Here is an 18808-nt window from a genome sequence, read left to right on the forward strand (position 1 = left end):
ACCACTGCTCTTTGGGATCTTCTTGGAAAGGACCGTGCAGGAAATTGAAACAGGCATTTCAGTTGGTAAAAGGAACATAACCTACGATATGCAGATGACACAGTACTAATCACTGGGGAGCTGTGATGAATTTTGACTAAAAATAAACAAAGAACAAAAGCAATGATAATTGCAAGTATAGTGCTTATCATTGAACAAATAGATTTATATATCTGGAAAGGCTAATCACTGATAATGGAAAATGTGAAAAATCCAAAGAGGAATACAAATAGCCAGAACAGCTTTTCTTAACATGAAACAAATACTTACCAACAAAAACATTAATCTTCTTCTTAAGTATTCTGCAATTGAGCAGGTTCTTTTAGCAGCAAAAACTTTCCTTCCACTTCCTTCTCTTTCTGTCTCCATTCAGCATGACATCTAGCATTGTTTTCCTCTAGGTCTTTTTCCTTCAATGGCATCTCTGATTATTCCATTTCCTCTGAGGAGGTGTCCAATCCAATTTCCTTTTCTTCTTTTTATCCTTTTTAACAGATTCCTTTCTTCTACTCTTTTTCAAGACTTCTTTGTTATTTATTTTATCTGTCCATTTTATTTTTTCCAGTCTTCTCCAAATCTACATCTTGAAGCTTTTCAAAATTTTAATTTCTTTTTTCCTCAATGTCCAGGTTTCAGTTGCATATAAGACAACACTCCACACAACATTTTATTAGTTTTTTCTTTAAATTTCTATTCATTTTACTTCTGAATAAATTCCATTTTCTATTAAAGGCATCTCTTCCCATTGCTATTCTTGCTTTTATGTCACTTGTCCATCTGCCATCACTGCTAATCACACTTCCTAAATATTTAAATATCTTTACTTAATTAAATTTTTCTCCATTTATTCTTAAATCCATATTTGTCTCTTTCCTTGTTATTTTTATTACTTTTGTTTTGCTTATGTTAATTTTCATTTCACAGTTGATACAGGATTCCAATAATCTATTCAGCAGATGTTGTAATTCTTTCTCAGTGTTTGATAATAATGCCTTGTCATCTGTTATATCGTATTGTAAATATCTGTCTACGTCCTATCTTTATTCCTTCTTATGCATTCTCTAGTGCTTCTTTTAACATTGCTTTGGAATACATGTTGAATAAAATTGGTAACAAAGAACAGGTCTTACTCCTCTTCCAATGGTACCTGGTTCTGTGTACCATATATATATCTCTTACTATAGCAGTTTGTCCCATATATAGTGAAATAATTAGTCTTCTATCTTTCCAATCTTTTCCATTATTTCCATCGTCTTATCCCATTTTACAAAATTAAAAGCTTTTGCAAAATCTATATAACAGATATTTAACTTCTTTATTCACTTCCAGAGTTCTTTCACTTATTATTCTTAACAGTTCATTCGCATCCCTTGTTCCCTTTCCCTTCCTGAAACCAAACTGATCTTCACGAAATTCCTCCATCTTAGATGAATTCTCCTTGTTAGGATTCTCATAAGTATTTTTGATGTATGGGGAAATTAGGCTTATTGTTCTAAAATCCTTGCATTTCATTGCATTACTTTTCTTTGGTATAGGTATAAATATTAAGATCCTAAAATCTTTGGTAATAATTCTCCTTTGTTATAAATTAAATTTATCAGTTTAGTTATTTCTTCAATTCCTTTCTTTGAAGTTGTTTCAGGAATTCTACAGGTATTTCATCTATTCCTTCTGCCTTTCAGTTCTCTAATGGCCATCTCCACTTCTTTTTTCAAGATCTCTGGGCCTAAATCATCTTCATTTATCTTCTTTATATCTTCTAAAGGCAGCTCAGTTGGTCTATTTTCTTTGTCGTATAGATCTTCAATGTATTCTTTCATCTCCCTAGGATTTTATCTTCTTCAGTTATAAGTTCTCCATTCTCATTTTCTATACCTCTAGCTCGAATTCCCTTTCTCTTTTGATTCATACTTCCTGCTTTTTAGTATAAAAGATCATATCTTCCCTCGCTCATAATTCTCCATTTCATCGCATTGTTTTTTCAAGCCAATTTTCCCTACTTCTTTCTGCTTCTCTTCTTAATTTATCATTCAAGGTTCTATATTTTATTTTCCCCTCTGGTGTGTCTTTATTTTTCCATTTTCTTCTTTCTTTCATTATAGAAATCATCTCATTAGTTATCCAAGGTTTTTTTTATTCTTTTAGCATTTACATATCCAATTTCTTCTTCTGCAATCTTCTTTATTTTCTCTTTGATTTGTTCCCATTTCTTTTCTGGATCTTCAATCTTAATATTATTTGTTTTTTCTCCAATTCTTTCTCCAATCTATTTTCAAATTCCATCGAGATGGATGGTTCCTCACTTAAATATCCAAATACTTAAATATGAAAAATCCAAAGAGGAATACAAATAGCCAAAACAACTTTTCTTAACATGAAACAAATACTTACCAACAAAAACAGTTAATATAAATTCAGTATTCGAGGCATAATAATTTATCATATCTTCATTCACCTGATCTAAGTCTTGGTTCAATCCACAGACCTGGAAATCCAGATCAATAGTATTCTTGGATATCCAGGGCACTACCATTTCTTGATGCCAAAACATCAGGCTTATATTGTGGGTTCTAAAACAACATTGAGAAATGTGTCATAATCTTTCTGAATCCATATCCAGCCTTACATGAAGTACCTATATTATGCCTATTTTGGCCTATATGAGCCTTCATAAGAAGGACATTTATCCTAGCCCTGATGAGATTTATACACTCCTGTCCAGGTAACATTCTTGTTCCTTCCTGCACCCAAAGATGTTGGATTGGAACCCTCTCTAAGCCACTGAAGGGCTTCCCATTGACTGCAATATAGGTCTTACCCACCTCTTCTGTCATTAGAGTTAGAAACAATATGCATTCCATTATCAGTAGTCCAGTGTAGTGTTTTAGATAATTCTTGTTGAATCAAAGGAATTCTAAAGTCAGCTATAGTAAAATGGGAAGATGAATATTGGAGTTTATTTAACCTTGGATATTTAAGTGAGGAACCATCCATCTCAATGTAGGATTCCTAATCCACCAGATTTAATGGTCACATGAAGATAAGCAACTGGAACATGTGGTAATCTAAGCCAAGATCTAACTGTTTGTAGTTGTTTATCTAGTCTGTTCAGGATGGTCAAAGTTGATTTTTTAATACTAAAAAATGAAATATAATAATTTAGGTAACACAAATTAATAACACAATGCATTGCTGAGGCTTCGCGGAACTTATTCAGACATATTGAAAGTTGACTGAGATCATCATCAAGAAGCCAAAAAAATTAATCACAAGTACTGCCATTCATCCAAATACTGACAGGTTGAAGAGGACAGTTGGAAACATTAAAGATGTAATCCTTGACTTTCATTTTCCTATCATGACCTGATGATATTAGGGTGATAGTAAAAGACTTGTCTTCTTTAATAGCAAGACCTCTGGGAGTAAAAAAAAAAACTGTGCAGCATGGTCTAACAACTCCTGAAGATCCATCTTAGTGTTAGCAACAAGTATCAAATCATCTGCAAGTACCATCATGTTTATTTGGCATCCACTCAAATTAAAACCGGTATATGGCAACATAGATGAAAAAAGCCGTCAATAACAATATTAATGATAAGTGATAAAGGATCTCATTGTCTAACACAATATCTTCACATATTGAAGGAATAGACATTATTTTATCTCCAATACTAATTGTAATAGATGAGTTGTCTGTCCTTTGGCCATCCAGTTCTTTAAAAGAACAGGACAGCCAATCCTTGGAAGTTCTTCAAGAATGCAGTATGAGCAGCACTGTCAAAAGCTTTCTGTAAATCCAGCAAAGCAATTATAAGTGGAACTCGCATTTGACAAGCTTCAGAAATTAAGGCAGGTAATATAATGATATTTATGGCACATCCATCAGCTGAGGAAATATCTGCTGTAAATGCTTTACCAATATTTTGTGGCATATTCTAAGAAATATGGGAGTTATAGTGATGAGTGTGTATTGAGACAGATGAAGCCATCAGTGCCAAGAGCAGAAGAATTTTCAAAAGGCAGCTGTAATTTCGGATTGTTCAGTCATAAAGATATTTGAATGCAATGGAGAATGATTAAAGCTATTAGGCTGAAATATGGGAAGTGAAGCAGAGAACACTTGACTCCAAAAGGGTGCAGATTCTGAAAACTGATTGGAAGATGATTGATTTATTTCTTTCCAATATTAATCTTGCTGACACACCTCTGTTTTTCCTATACATATCCTGCATATGAGTATATTCTCTTTTCCTTCTTTTACAAGAGGACACCTCAACACACTCTCCATAGGATTAATCAATCAAGTGCCTGCTAGAAAATGCCATTTGAAGTGACTTAAATATAAAATTACTTACAAAGGCAACAATGAAGTTCTGGTTAAAAAAAGTTTTAGAAATAATATCCTTACGTGATTGATGATAATTGAAGTATATTAGAGCTGCTTCCACAGACTGAAGCAAATAAGATTCTAAAGAAATTTCATTCAAAGAATATTTATTTATAGAATGCATGGATCTCTAATCATTACTAAATTGATCATCAGTTAGTAGATTGTCCTCCCTTGAAGCAAGAATTCACTCTTCTGGTATCCATCTGCCTTTGGCCATTCCTACATAGTTAAAATTATTGCCTTAGCAGAATGTTTAGTGAATGCCCAGACCTTGAACAAAGGAGAAACAATGAGGGTACATGAAAATGCACCTTGGTCACAATGAGAAGATACAGCAGGTAGAATTGATGATGAGGACTATGGTGCTACTGTCCTAAGCGAGAAAAGTTCTTTTATAATGCTTGTTTCTGTTGCAGCAAGTAGGAAAAATCTTTCATGGCTGCTAATAGAAGGAAATAGCATGTACCATTGGCTGGCCAAAGCCAAACAGCTTGTCTCAAGAAGGGTGATATTCCACACTTGTTAAGCTCCAAGGATGGTGTGGGGCAACTTTGCAGGCCAGTACTACTCTAACCTGGTTCAGTATGTTGCCCAGTAAAAACCTAAACAAACCATTGGTTTGTTTAGGTTGGAAGAATGATATACCTTAATGTTTATCATTCTAACCTAACGTTAATGATAAAACCTAAACAAACTAATGGTTTGTTTAGGTTGGAAGAATAATGCAACTTATGCCATTCAGTGGAACAACTTGGATATATATCCCATTCTACAGTGCCATTATAAAGACTTTTGAATTAAACATAATATAGTCGTCTTATTAAATGTGATAGGATTTTCCTCACTGAAACACAGGTCTTCCCCTGTCAGTACAACTGGACTGTTTGGTGGAGGGTTTGTACATTCAGCCACAATTTCAGCCATTCTCAGAGAGCACTTTGAGGAATCTATTATTAGACTGTTAGGTATTGATGTAGTCTATTATGCCCATCTCTGAAGGACCTTTGGCCCCACAGATGGTGGTAGTAGTACTAGTATAATTAATGTCAGTCAAATTAGAGTTGTTTTTATTGCATAAGAGTTTGTTTTAATATTCTTATCAGGCTGTCATGATCATCTGATCATCCTGAATCTGTTATGAAAATTCTTTTATGTAAATTGCATTATTTATGTACATTCTTATTTGCAGAATGTTTATGTTGTTGTTATTAATGCTTTACTTTGTTATGATATTTTCAGCAAGTCAGACTAATAGTAGACAATTGTAGAAATGCAATAATCAGAGGTGATGTTAATGGTGAAAATGAGCCAGTTCTTGACAGGTCAGTATGTGAAGCAAATGCATTAATTCCTCTCTTCAATGAGTTTCTAAATGTGAATGGACCATTACAACTAGGTGGAGTTTCTCATAATATTTTAAGTGGATATAACTGGAATTACAGTCACAGTCGTGAGGGATTTGAGGGCTGCATACAAAATGTTATCCATAATAGTGAGGTAAGTTTTTGGTTTATGTATATTTACTTTAAATAAGTAAATAAATAAATCACAAGAAAAGATAGACACAGTGTTCATTAAAAAATACAGTTCCCTGTCACTAAATTAGAAAAGGATAACTTGCATTTGTAGCTATTCTGGATCTGTTGGTATTATTGATGTGTATGTGTGGTGTGGTAATCACTGCCTCATGTGAGACCCAGTTCTAATTTCTAGACCTTCATTTCTGAGATCCAACAACTTGCCACCATGTTTGCCATGGTGGATAAGGTCTTGCACTACCTTGGCCTCTGCTTCAGTGAGACAGGTGGACTTGCCTGTAAGGGTCAAAATTGTTCCAGTAAGTCTTCTTCCCTGTGATCTCGAGACAGGTCCAAGACTTGCTGTAATTGATGTGGCATTCAGGGTAATTCCATCCAGGTGTAGAAACCATTGCAAGATCAGCAGCAACAACAACAATGCCAACATTCTTAATATTATATTTAATTGCCAAATGTACACTTGAGAAAAGTCACTATTTTTCATCCAGGAGTGTTTCAAAGGATCCCCAAAATCTGTGAAAAAACTATGGTCTCAATATAGAATGACATGAAGATATTGGTTATAGATCTTGAAGGTTCAAATGTTTCTGCACTGCAAGATTTGTAAAATGAGTCGGACAAATGTGAAATGAATTTTGAATGAACGTCTAAAATTAGAAAACCCGTTTCTAATAGCAGTCATCCAAGAAAAAAGACTTCAAATTCTGATAGAAACAACACACTCATTCACAACATCTCCTCCATGCAACATTGGTGGAATACTGATCATGCTTAATCTCCCCGCCTACACACCAAACTCTGAACTGTTCTTGAGGAATAATATCAGCATAGGTCCAAATAATATTGTTGTTATTATTATTATTATTAGACACCTCCAGGGAGGGCACCTAATCTACAACTCCTGTCTCCACCACTCAAACCACAAACAACGCTAACCACTCTGCCAGCCAGGCTGCAGGAGTGGTTAGCATATCCCAGACAAATAGATTTGCTCCAAAATGAAAGACCAAGGAGTGACAGCCATGAAAAGAATACTCACACATAGGAATGGTCACATGGTTCCAGCCAGGTGAAATTGTCCTTCTATATACTTAACTGCCAACATCTTTGAAAGTAGTATATTTAAACTGCTCAATTACTTTATGTTCCGAATCCCTGCACTGTCTCAAAATCATCCTCAAACTGCTTGTCATGGCTCGTCATCTGTGCTAGATATGGCAGTAAAGTAGACATAAGACATGGTAAACATGAGAACATAAAAGCAAGATACCAGAATGCCCTAATTGTGAGGGAGGTCACACTGCTTACTCCTGAGCATGGCAAAGATGGAAGGATGAAAAAGAAATCAAAAAAATAAAAACTAAGCAGTGCATCCTATACCAGCATGCAAGGAAGCAGTATAACAAATACAGCAACATCTAGTGTTAAACCTTCCTACACTTGAGAATGCAACTTTCAAAAAAAAGTGACAGTAGGATTTTGAACAGGTATGTCAATCCCATCTTCTCCTAACTGCAACATCCCTGAACTGTAATATTTACTTGCTGTCTCTAGAAACACACATGCACATATGCCAAAAATGGTTCCATTACATGAGAATCCACTATTCAAAAAATTAATGGACATGCTCCACAGAAGGTCAAAGATATGCCTCCAGATCCTTTAATGGTTTTAACGCTTATCATCAGATGGCATGGGTACCTTCTATGGACATAAAACAGTTAATATACCTAGTGCTCTGGAGGTGTCCTTGTTGACGATATCTTGGATATTTTTCCTAATGATGAAGAAAGTATGGATGCTGGCTGTCCACAATTCTCTAAAAAGAAAAAAATCCAAAACTAATGAAAATAAAACCACAATATCAGAAGCAAGTTGATAATGAAAATGTTTTATACAAAGGGGCTGTCATGGAATTTAGCAAAATATCGATGACAACAAGGCTCTCTTGCAGAAGTATAAACCAATATGCTTCTGCCCACAGGAAACATACCTCAAGCCTAGTGATGACACAGTACTATGAAATGTTATCATTATTCATAAGGACAGGGAATAGACCCGTCACATATTTAGAAGTTTTCAAAGTTGAATTTTGTTTTTCCGACAGGCAATACAAAATTAACCATAATTCAATTTGCTATTGGTGCATGTAACACTCTTGAAGGTGACATTTCCATTATGCAATGCATTTTCATCACACACCTTTGTGGCTAATGGTAAAGATGTTCTAAAGTCAACGTGTAGTTAGTCAAGTAATTGGAATTGTATCATAATGGTCTTAAAATTCCAAATAAATAGATGATTCTATTGGATCATTTAAAAAAAAAAAAAAAAAAGCTTAATTTGGCCATTTAACCTTTGGAATGGCCAGATTAAGTTTTGCTTTGATTTTTCTATTTTCTCATACTATTTATACTTTATTATATTTCTTCTTCATGTAGCTTCCTCGGTAAGAGGGTGCAGACCATGTCCTCCCAGTTCTCTCTGTTGGTGGCTTTCCTTTTTTTTTTCTGTATAGCCATGTGATCCTGTCTATGATCCTATATCTTCAAGCTATGTCCTTCGTTTTTTTGCCTCTTGATCCTTTTCCTTCTAAAATGGTTAGTATCCTCTGTCCTGCTAAACCTCTGAATACCTGTCCCACCAATCTCATCTTTCTCTGGATCATTTCCTCAATAAAGATCTCTGTGTTCTGAAAGCTCTGGGTCACTATTGCACCACATTTCAAAGGCCATTATCTGTTGCTTTACTCTCTTTTGGAATATCCAGGTCTCACTTCCATATGTGAAAATTGGCCACACTAATGTTCTTATCATTCTTTTCTTTGTCTTGATATTCACAGAACTTCTGAGCAGATCTTTATTTTTCCAGAATGCATCTTTAGCTATGGCTGTTCTTATTTTTATTTCTTTATCTTGCTTTCCATCTGCACTGAGTAGGTGCCTAAATATTTGTATTCTGTTGTATGTTCAATTTTCATATTGTTTATGAATATTTCTGGCTCGGATCTGTTTTCTTTTGAGATTTTCATAAATTTGGTCTTTTTTGCATTTATATCTTATCCAAATTCTTTACCTTCTTCAATTAGTAGCTGCAGTAATTTTATTAATTTGTTTCTGTTTTCTGCTATTAGAATGGTATTATCAGCATATCTAAGATTGTTGTATTTTATACCATTGATACTAATTCCTATTTTTTGTTTTTCAATCTTTTTCATTGCTGTCTCACTATAGATATTTTTAGTATTTTTAGTTCCAGGATAGCATTAATGGTTCCCATTCCTCTTCTGGAACCTTTCTGTTGTTCACTCAATTCATCGATTAAGGCTTTTTCAATTTGTTTGTTAACAATGGTTAAAATAATTTTAGATGCATGGAATATTAGGCTCACAGTTCTGTAATCCTTGCAATTTTGTGCATTATTTTTCTTTGGAATTGGTATGCAGATAGATGTTGTAAAAACTTCAGGTAATTCTATTGTTTTATAGTTATATTTTTATTATGTTATATTATATTTTTTATTATATTCATCATCACGAACCATGGGCTCACTGCCCGTTGGTGTCTGATGCCTCCTTCACTATCTTCTTCCACCTTTCTTTGTCCAGTGCACAGTGTCGCAGTTTCTGTACACCCATTCCATACCAGTCCTTTATGCCCTCTATCCATTTTGTTAAATGTGTAATTCGTCGTCTGTGTTATTGTTATATCCTTACTTTCATATAATGTTATATCGTAAATCGTAAGTTCAATCCTATTATACATTAACTTACTGTCTCTAGAATCTATCCTTTTGCTTACTCAAAACTTTATACAATCAAAGTCCTACCGGCTACTCTATTGTTATGTCGCTATCTCTCTATATTATATCTTATTCTACCTCTATAATAACTCTCCTTCTAATCTACTGTCGTGCTCCTAAAATACTAATTCAGATTTATTTCCTCTTTGGATATTGGCAAAATTTATATTTCGCTGCGCCAGCCAATATCCTATAACAGAAGAGACTCGTGTTCAGGGAAATAATTCAAAATTTAAAAGGATACACACAATTTATCTCACGCTAGCGCTGTGCAGATTCAGTTAGCAGTCGTAGATCGAATCTCACTTAAACAATTATATCTAAATTCCTTCCTGCCAAAAAAGGTTCAATTTCATAAGTGGTGGTTTGAATTCGTAATCAGGCATAGCTCAGGTATAAGGTACAAAACATGTTTATTGGAAAACACAAAACATTTACAGTTATGTAAGCTTAAATACTCAATGGATCAAAATTCACTCTAAGTTAAGGATAATATTAAAGCACAATGAATCAGAGCAAGTTAAATTCTTCGATTATGAAAGGATAAGATTAGCTTTAAGCAAAGTACTACTACTATATAATTCCCTTCACAAGTTACTCACAGAATACTTATTTAACACTTTCATTAATACTCTATCAATGATTATCTTAATTCTAAATTTCATTTTAAGCAAGTCTAGTCATTCACAAATCACTGCCTATTTAACAACTCCTCTTTGTTCCACAAAGGCTTAATTAATTCAATCAAATTCTCGCTAAAAGTTCTCTACTAGTGTCCTTTAGTTACAATGCACACAATTTTCTTGTTCTTCTAAACGAATTTTAACATAGAACGAAAACTCTTACATTACCAGATCTTTTCAGATTTTTTGCTGCCATCTCATGTAGGTCTGGATTACCGTACTGCATATTCTTCGGCTGTCTTTGCGCCTGGTGATGTACTACGCTTTTTCTTCTAATCGTTTCCGACTGTTGCGTGCTGTCTATCGCTCTGCAGGAAACTTTCTCCAATGGGACATTCTGCTAAGGCTCGATTCCACATGGGCCGTCATATCGCGATCAGCTCTGCTCGAAAATCTTCAAGCATTCTCAAGAAAAGAACCTGCCGTCCGTCATTCCCATAGTCAACCCGCCGCTGTCTCGCGAATCCTCCGACAAACTCCTCCTAAAACTTGAATCCGGCACTCGTAGATCAAAAGTTCAAAAAAGCCGCCTAAAACGACGTGCTTCGTCTTTTATCGCCCTATTCGGGCGCCCTCTATTCAATGCGGTTTTCACCCACGAACCCCATCGTTCATGCCCCTTGGGTGATCCTACACTCTTGCTAACCTCTCCAGTTACGTTATTCTAGTTAGGCGCTCTGACGTCATATTTCCGCGTAGGTATAGCCTCCATCGCTACGCTCGACTCGTACCGATTATACGCGATTATTCCGGATTACTATTATAAACTTTTCTCAGAATTTCGTAAGGTACTAGACAGCTTACTTGGGAATTACAAATAACCTAACAATAACGCTCACTATATCGCACACATGGACTATACATAATTACAAAACATAAAACAACACTTTATAATTATTAGCTGATGTGCAGATATCTCCTTAATTAGTAGTAGTTTATTATGTTAAATCCTGAATAAAGAATTTACTTGTAAAGCTCTGCATTCAGGATCTAACAATTCTCTGTATGATCTACCTCTTCTGTTTAAATCATCCAAAATATCAAACAAATGTCTTTATCTTCCATCCTCACTCATTCTACAGATGTGTCAAATAATTGCAGCTTCCATTTTATAATCTTCTGCATTAGATTCTCTTTCGGTTGTATCTTCCGATAGAGTTCTTCATTTGTGATTTTATGTACCCATCCTATTCTTAGAATCTTCCTGTAATAAGTTTTTCAAATGCCAAAATTCTTTTTCTTGATTCTTTATTTATTACGCATGTTTCAGATCCATACAGTACACTGCTAAAGATGCATGTTTCCAGTACTTTTAGTTTTGTTTGCAGGCTGATCACTTTACTTTTCCAGATATTATCCATGGCCTTCAGATTTGTTCTTCCCTTTGCAATCCTGATCTTTATTTCTTTTTTACAGTCCAAATCGTATGTCATTTTACTTCCCAAATATGTGAATTGTTCTACATTTTCTATATCAATTCCATCCACTTATATCTTTTGTTTCATGTTCTTCTCACCAAATACCATTGTCTTTGTTTTTTCCAAGTTCATAACAAGTCCAAATCTTTTCCCTTCCTCATATGGCAATTTCAGTGTTTTTTGTAGTTCTCTTTTGTCTTCTTCAATAATAACAATGTCATCTACAAATCTCAGATTGTTAATTCTCATTCTTTGTACAGATATTCCTTTTGCATCTTCCTTCATTTGTCCATTGCTCTTTCTAAATGTGCGATGAAAATGCTTGGTGATTTTGGGTCCCCCTGTCTAGTACCTCTGCTTGTTCTAAACCATTTCCCCAAATCATCACCTATTCTAACTGCATTCTGATAAACATCTTTTAATATAGCTAGTTTTTTATCAATTCCATAGGATTCCAGAACTGCTAATTTCACTTTCTGGTCAATGAATCAAATGCTTTCTGAAAATCAACAAAGGAGGTATATATGTTTTTGTTTTTTCTCCTAGCTTTCTCTGCTATTAACCTAATTGTCAAAATCTGTTGAATTGTAGTTCTATCCTTCCTAAATCTTGCTTGTCTACATGGTATGCTTCCAATTGTGTTCTCAATCTTTCTGTCAATATCATCATCACTTTACCAAGGCAATTGTTCTATAATTTTTACATTCTAGCTTATTTCATTTCTTGTATAATGTCACCAATATTGATTTCACCCACTCCTCTGACATTTTCCATTCTTTTCATACCATATTGCATAGTTGGTGCATTACTATAACCATACTTTCACCACCATATTTAATCATTTCTCCAGTGATGTTATCATTACCAGGACTCTTGTTGTTTTAGCCATCCTATTCTTTTTCTACCTCTTCTCTTAACTCTTAAAATGTCTATATCATGCTCATTACCTGGTGGTGATATCTGCTTCAATTCTTCAGTCAGTTTCCCAACTAAAGTCAGTTTCCTATCTAAATCTAGTTTTTCTTCATATAACTCACTACAGTATCTTGTCCACCATTGTACTTTTTTTTTTTTTTTTTTTCTGATCATTTTGTATACCTCCATTGTTTTATGCTCTCCATAGTACTGTTTCCATATTGTTGCATTGGGCTTCTAACCATTTCATCTTATCCATTCTGACTGCTTTTTTCACTTCATTATACTTTCTATATTGCTCCTCTATTTGTTCTATGTATCCCTTGTGATCTTCAACATTCTTTTCTCCTGTACTAACTTCTGTTTCTTGTCTAATCCATTTCTTCTTGATCTTCTCTTCTTCTGGTACTGTTTCTTCAACTGCATCTTCTATCGCTTTCATTACTCTTTTCACTCTTAGATTAGAGCTTTTTTCTTTCTCTGCACTTTTAAGTTTCTCTTCTAACACTGTTCTGTACCTTCCTATTTCTGCTTCACTTATTCTTGCTGTATCTCTTCTATTCTGATGTTTTTGGTTTATATTTCTTTTTTAACCTACCTACCGGCTAGGACGTCTATAGACGTCCAACTAAATCTGGATATGTTTCAGCCCACCTGTTTAAAGAACCTGGATAAGAAGTGCAATTTGATTGTCATGTCCATTAGAAGGTGATAAACCCTCATGCTGAAGAGAATGGTTAATCGGATTATCTCCCGTTCGTAGCTGTCTCTCAGTTGCCTATAACAAGAAACGGACTTTCTTGTTCCATGCTGGTGAACTGAATTTTAGTTATATATGATAGACTAAAAATGGGGAAATTATTTATATTTTTGTTTTCTCTTTTTATTGTACAATACAATTTTAATTTCTGGACAAAATAAAGGTCTTGCATAATTTCTTCACTTAAATATTGCCTTACCTTGGAGAACCAATTTAATTTTTTATTTTTTTGTGCTAATTTTTTTCTAATTGCTTACTAGACAAAAGATTTTTCTTTGTTCTTGAAGAAATTAATTCATGATAATTATTTGAAATATTCTTTTAAAAAAAGAAAAGAAAACCGGCTGCCGACGTTCCTGATTATATTATTTTTATTTTTGTACAAAACCATCGAAATCGAATAATACTTCACAGATTTCCTTTAGGACACGCTTGAGCAACTTTGCTTTATAGAGAATAACATGAAATTCTTTAATCATATTACTAAATTTTTTCTTCATGTTGTATAGTAATCTGTACTTTCACTTTCTTGGTTTCCTTGTATAATTGGTTATTTCAAAATGAAATTAACAGTTATGATTTGAATTTATATTTTCTGCATAATTCAGATATTTTATTCTCCAATTTTTAAAGTAAGCGATACATTTGCTTATTTTTATCATTCAAAATATGTATATCAAATGTGAAATTTCATTTCCATATTTTTTCAATAGAATTGAACTTTATTTCGCCTCTGATAGTTTAACCCCCCCGTTGCATTACTATCACACACCCGAAAACTGTTATGAAACATAGGTACAGTTTTTATTTAATTCGTTATTTTTCTCTAGTAATTGTTCCACATAACTTTAATTTTTCGATACTGAAACTATGTGGTGATTATTATAAATTAGCAAATTATAAATCGGACAATATACATATTTCCTGATTATTATAAATCAGGAAATTATGTGATGTTCGAATATAGGTGAAATTAATATTTAAAATCACTGTCATCCTTCAAATGCAATATCAGAATAAAGAAAGTGGAAAACCCGAAGTTTCGAAATACATTTCGAAAGCCCGCTCTCGAAATGTATTGGTCTACAGACTGGATTCTGAACACGGCAATGTTTCGTGATGTTATGACTGAAAAACAATTCAGTCTCATCATGAAGTATTTGCATTTTCAGAATAATGAGGAATACGATCAGGCAACACATCCTTGCCCAGTCCTCAACAAAATTTATGATTTTTCTGATGAAAATCCGTCAAAAATGTAGATCACTCTACATTCCTGAGAGAGACTTGAGTATCGACGAAAGCCTTATGCCATTCAAAGGTGGACTGAAATGTAAGCAGTATATTCCCAAAAAGAAAGCGAAGTATGGATTAAAATTTTTTATGCTTTGCGAATCGGAAAGTGGGTATCTTTGGGAAAGCAAATTGTAATCGAGCACGATAAATATTCGGATCTCCCCTCGTCGATGCGTGCAGTAATGCAGTTACTAGACCCTTTACTGGGGAAAGGTTGCTGCATTATAATGGATAATTACTATATATGTGTCCTGAACTCACTGATTTGCTTTTACATCATCTTACAGATAGTTATGGTACTGTAAATGCCAAAAGGCGAGATATACTTCCAGATCTGGCTTCAGGAAAGCTATCAAAGGGGGAAATCCGAACTTATCAGCGAGGGAAAGTCTTTGCACTACGTTGGAAAGACAAAAAAAGATGTTTTCTGCTATCTTCCCTGCACAATCCATCAACGGAATCCGTGGAGAAGCATGGTTTGAAGAAAGAAAAACCCATTGATGTGTGTGCATACAATGACACTATGAGTGGAGTCAACAGGTGCGATCAGCAACTGTTGACTCCACCCATAGTGCCATTCTACTCTGTAATGAGGAAACAGCATAAAAAATATTACAAAAAACTGTTTGGACATGTTATTTGAATTTTGAAGTGTTTGGATTTTGTTATTTGGAACAGTTTCCTCCTGTACAAGAAAAAAATGTTTGTCTACCATAACATATCTAGAATACAGAATAGAAATTGGGAAAGCATTGCTGCATGCACATGCACCTTCTTCAGCAAGCAGAAAAACAGGAAATCCTGCCAGACATCTGAGGTTGAACGCTGCTAACTCCAACCATTATCCCGAAAATCTACCACCAACGGCTAATTAAAAAAAAACCTGCACGCAAATATTATGTATGTAATAAAAAAAATATCAGAAAGGAAACAAAAATCTGGTGCCCTGAGTGTAAAACTGCTTTGTGTGTTTACCCTTGCTTCAAGGTGTTCCACGCTGTTCAAGAATTTTAAATTCTGAACAGTATGAAATAAAAAATTTTTGTTTTCAAGGCCATCAAAACAATCCTTTTCAGGACTACAAATATTGATAGAGGGATACCCGAATGCACTGTTTCTTTTTCATCTTGAAGGCTAATTTTTAAGTTCTTTTTATGACACAGAGAAACTGGAAAGAGTATTCCAGGTAAAGTATTTCATCAAAACAATAAAAAATAATGAAATAAAATCTACCCTATATATATATTAAATGATAAGCCTTTTTATGTCATGTTTATCGAAACGTTTTGAAACTCAGGGGCTACCCTGAGTGTCGAGTCTTCAAAATTCAATTAATCAGAATTCAGGGGCGGAACCCCCTTTCGAGTTATCACAATTGAAGGAGAACTGGTCTACCATACTGGAACACGGGGGGTTGGGCATAGCCCCCCCCCCCCTAGTTAATAAATGAAATATATAAATAATAACGGGAACATTTTCACCTTGCCAACACTCAGCATTGATGTAATATGGGTTCCAAATTTCTTGTTTCGGAGATATATATTACAAAGTTTTGTAATAAAAATTTCTGCTACAATGAAGTTTGGCAGAATCAATAATATTATTACTACCTTATTTCTGTTTCTCGTGTGGGAGAAAAACGGTAAAATGTCACTCTTATAATTATATGAGATGTTATAATGGTAAAAATAGTAAGAAAAAAGTCATTTGCACTTTCTCTTCAAAACACAAAGAAAGAACATTGTAAATTCAGCCAGTGGAAAAGAAAATACTACATAATACTACATACTCCTGTTATCTGATTTTTTTTCTTGTAGTACAAAGAAGAAATCACTGCATATAACATGAAGTCTGCAGGAGGGAAAAAAATCTGGAAATTGGTTACATTATAACGAATAGAGATATCATGTCAGAAAAATTATTCACGTAAGATTCTAATCTCAGCAGACATAACATTTTCTTCTAGATTAGATATCTAAAGTAACTGAACCTTTGCTACTATTTTACACTAAAATGAATGGGTATGTTCCCCAAGTGATTTACATTTGTAACAGCTGTCTTGCGAACGATTTATGAAATAAATTATCTGAAATATCTGCAGATTGATTAGGTTCACCCCCCCCCCCCCCAAAAAAAAAGAAGATTATGAAACGCATATGCACCTTTTCTTTGAAAATAATTCAAATCCTCTTTTTCAAGATAATTGTATGATTTAATTTCTAATTTTTGATAATAAAAGTGAAACTGATCATTATAAATTAAGCAATTATTTTGGCATAAATAATGTATAAGCATGTAAACAAAATGTCAATATTTCTGTTAGGATATAGGTAATCAACAATCGAAAAGGAAACAAGACATTCTAGACATGTTCTGCACTATAGCCTGAGGCACTTTAGTGTTCTCCCCTTTCTTCTCAATAGCACTGAGAGTAATAAGCCTTCAACTTTTCCTCCAGCTAAGAGGATATTACCAAGTATTTAGAAGATGTAGATTATTTCAGAAATAGCTTTCAGCAGCAGCAGAAGTAATATTTAGATTTTTTTAAAAGAAAAACAAACACAAATAATACTACTGAACTTTCCTTTGTGTGGTATGCATATAAACAATTTTGCATGGTGAAAATATAACATATTATTTCTAAAATTTCACATAATTTCAGCGGACAGTAGAACAGCTGGTTTTAGATTGCATATAAATAGAACAGAATTAGAAGTTTCACAATACAATCTGATTGCCGTATATCTTTTGTCAAAATGGTAAAATGAAGTAATTGATTTTGAATGCTGTCTAGAAAAGCTTTCAAACCTGTGAGTTCTAGGAGAGGATAAGGAGGTGGGGGGAAGCATTAGAAAATCTTCAAAATGAAAAAGAATTTTGAATCATTCCGTATATGATATTTTTCACATTATATTTTCAACATATCTACGAGGATGTGCACTAGATATTATCATAATATGCATAATACAAATAAATAAATAAATGACGAAGGCAAAGAATCACTGCTAAAATATCATTGGATATAAATTTTTGATACCAAAAAGACACACAATCGGAAACAGAGTAATGCAATGTAGTATTTTAACATTTTTTTTTTAATTTTGTCTTTATGAATAACAAAAAATCGTTTCTAAAACTGAAATGTGATGATCCATATAATGCTATTTGGCTAGAAATGAAAGAAGCAAAAGGACATATTTATTTCAATAAATATTGTTTAAAAATATAAATATTTGACATAATATTTTCAAAGCAAACATTTGAAAATTCTGAAATTCGAAAAAAAAATATTCAATTATTATACATAAAGTGAAAGAACAATCAGTGCAACTCTTCCGGTGCACTGATTTGTAGAATTACCAAGTATTTATAAGACGTAGGTTATTTCAGAAATAGCTTCCAGCAGCAGAAGTAGTAATATTTAGATTTTTTTAAAAGAAAAACAAACACAAATAATACTACTGAACTTTCTTTTGTGTGCTATGCATATAAACAATTTTGCATGGTGAAAATATAGCATATTATTTCTAAAATTTCATATAATTTCAGCGGACAGTAGAACTGCTGGTTTTAGATTGCAAATAAATAGAACAGAATTAGAAGCTTCACAATACAATCTGATTGCCATATATCTTTTGTCAAAATGGTAAAATGAAGTAATTGATTTTGAATGCTGTCTAGAAAAGCTTTCAAACCTGTATAGAAATTTAGAATAGTTATGCAATTCAGTTCCAGGAGAGAATGGGGGGGGGGGGGAAGCATTAGAAAATCTTCAAAATGAGCAAAAATGTTGAATCATTCCATACATGATATTTTTTACATTATATTTTCAACATATCTACGAGGTTATGCACTAGATATTATCGTAATATGCATAATACAAATAAATAAATAAATGATGAAGGCGAAGAATCACTGCTAAAATATCATTGGATATAAATTTTTGATACCAAAAAGACACAATCGGA

General features: G+C 33.7%; 1 protein-coding gene across 1 annotated transcript in view; it reads left to right on the plus strand.

Moving 5' to 3' along the window:
- The window catches only part of LOC150103211 (neural-cadherin-like), a 540895-nt gene that overhangs the window by 429424 nt on the left and 92663 nt on the right, over positions 1–18808 (plus strand). Inside the window, exon 29 of the mRNA XM_090397648.1 lies at positions 5669–5926. Coding sequence (XP_090253774.1) covers positions 5669–5926 — 258 coding nt within the window. The remainder of the gene's footprint in view (positions 1–5668; positions 5927–18808) is intronic.

This window comes from Typopeltis vanoorti, chromosome 9, assembly GCF_054136105.1.
Source record: "Typopeltis vanoorti isolate ZY-2024b chromosome 9, IOZ_Tvanoo_1.0, whole genome shotgun sequence".
Lineage (NCBI taxonomy): Eukaryota > Metazoa > Arthropoda > Arachnida > Uropygi > Thelyphonidae > Typopeltis > Typopeltis vanoorti.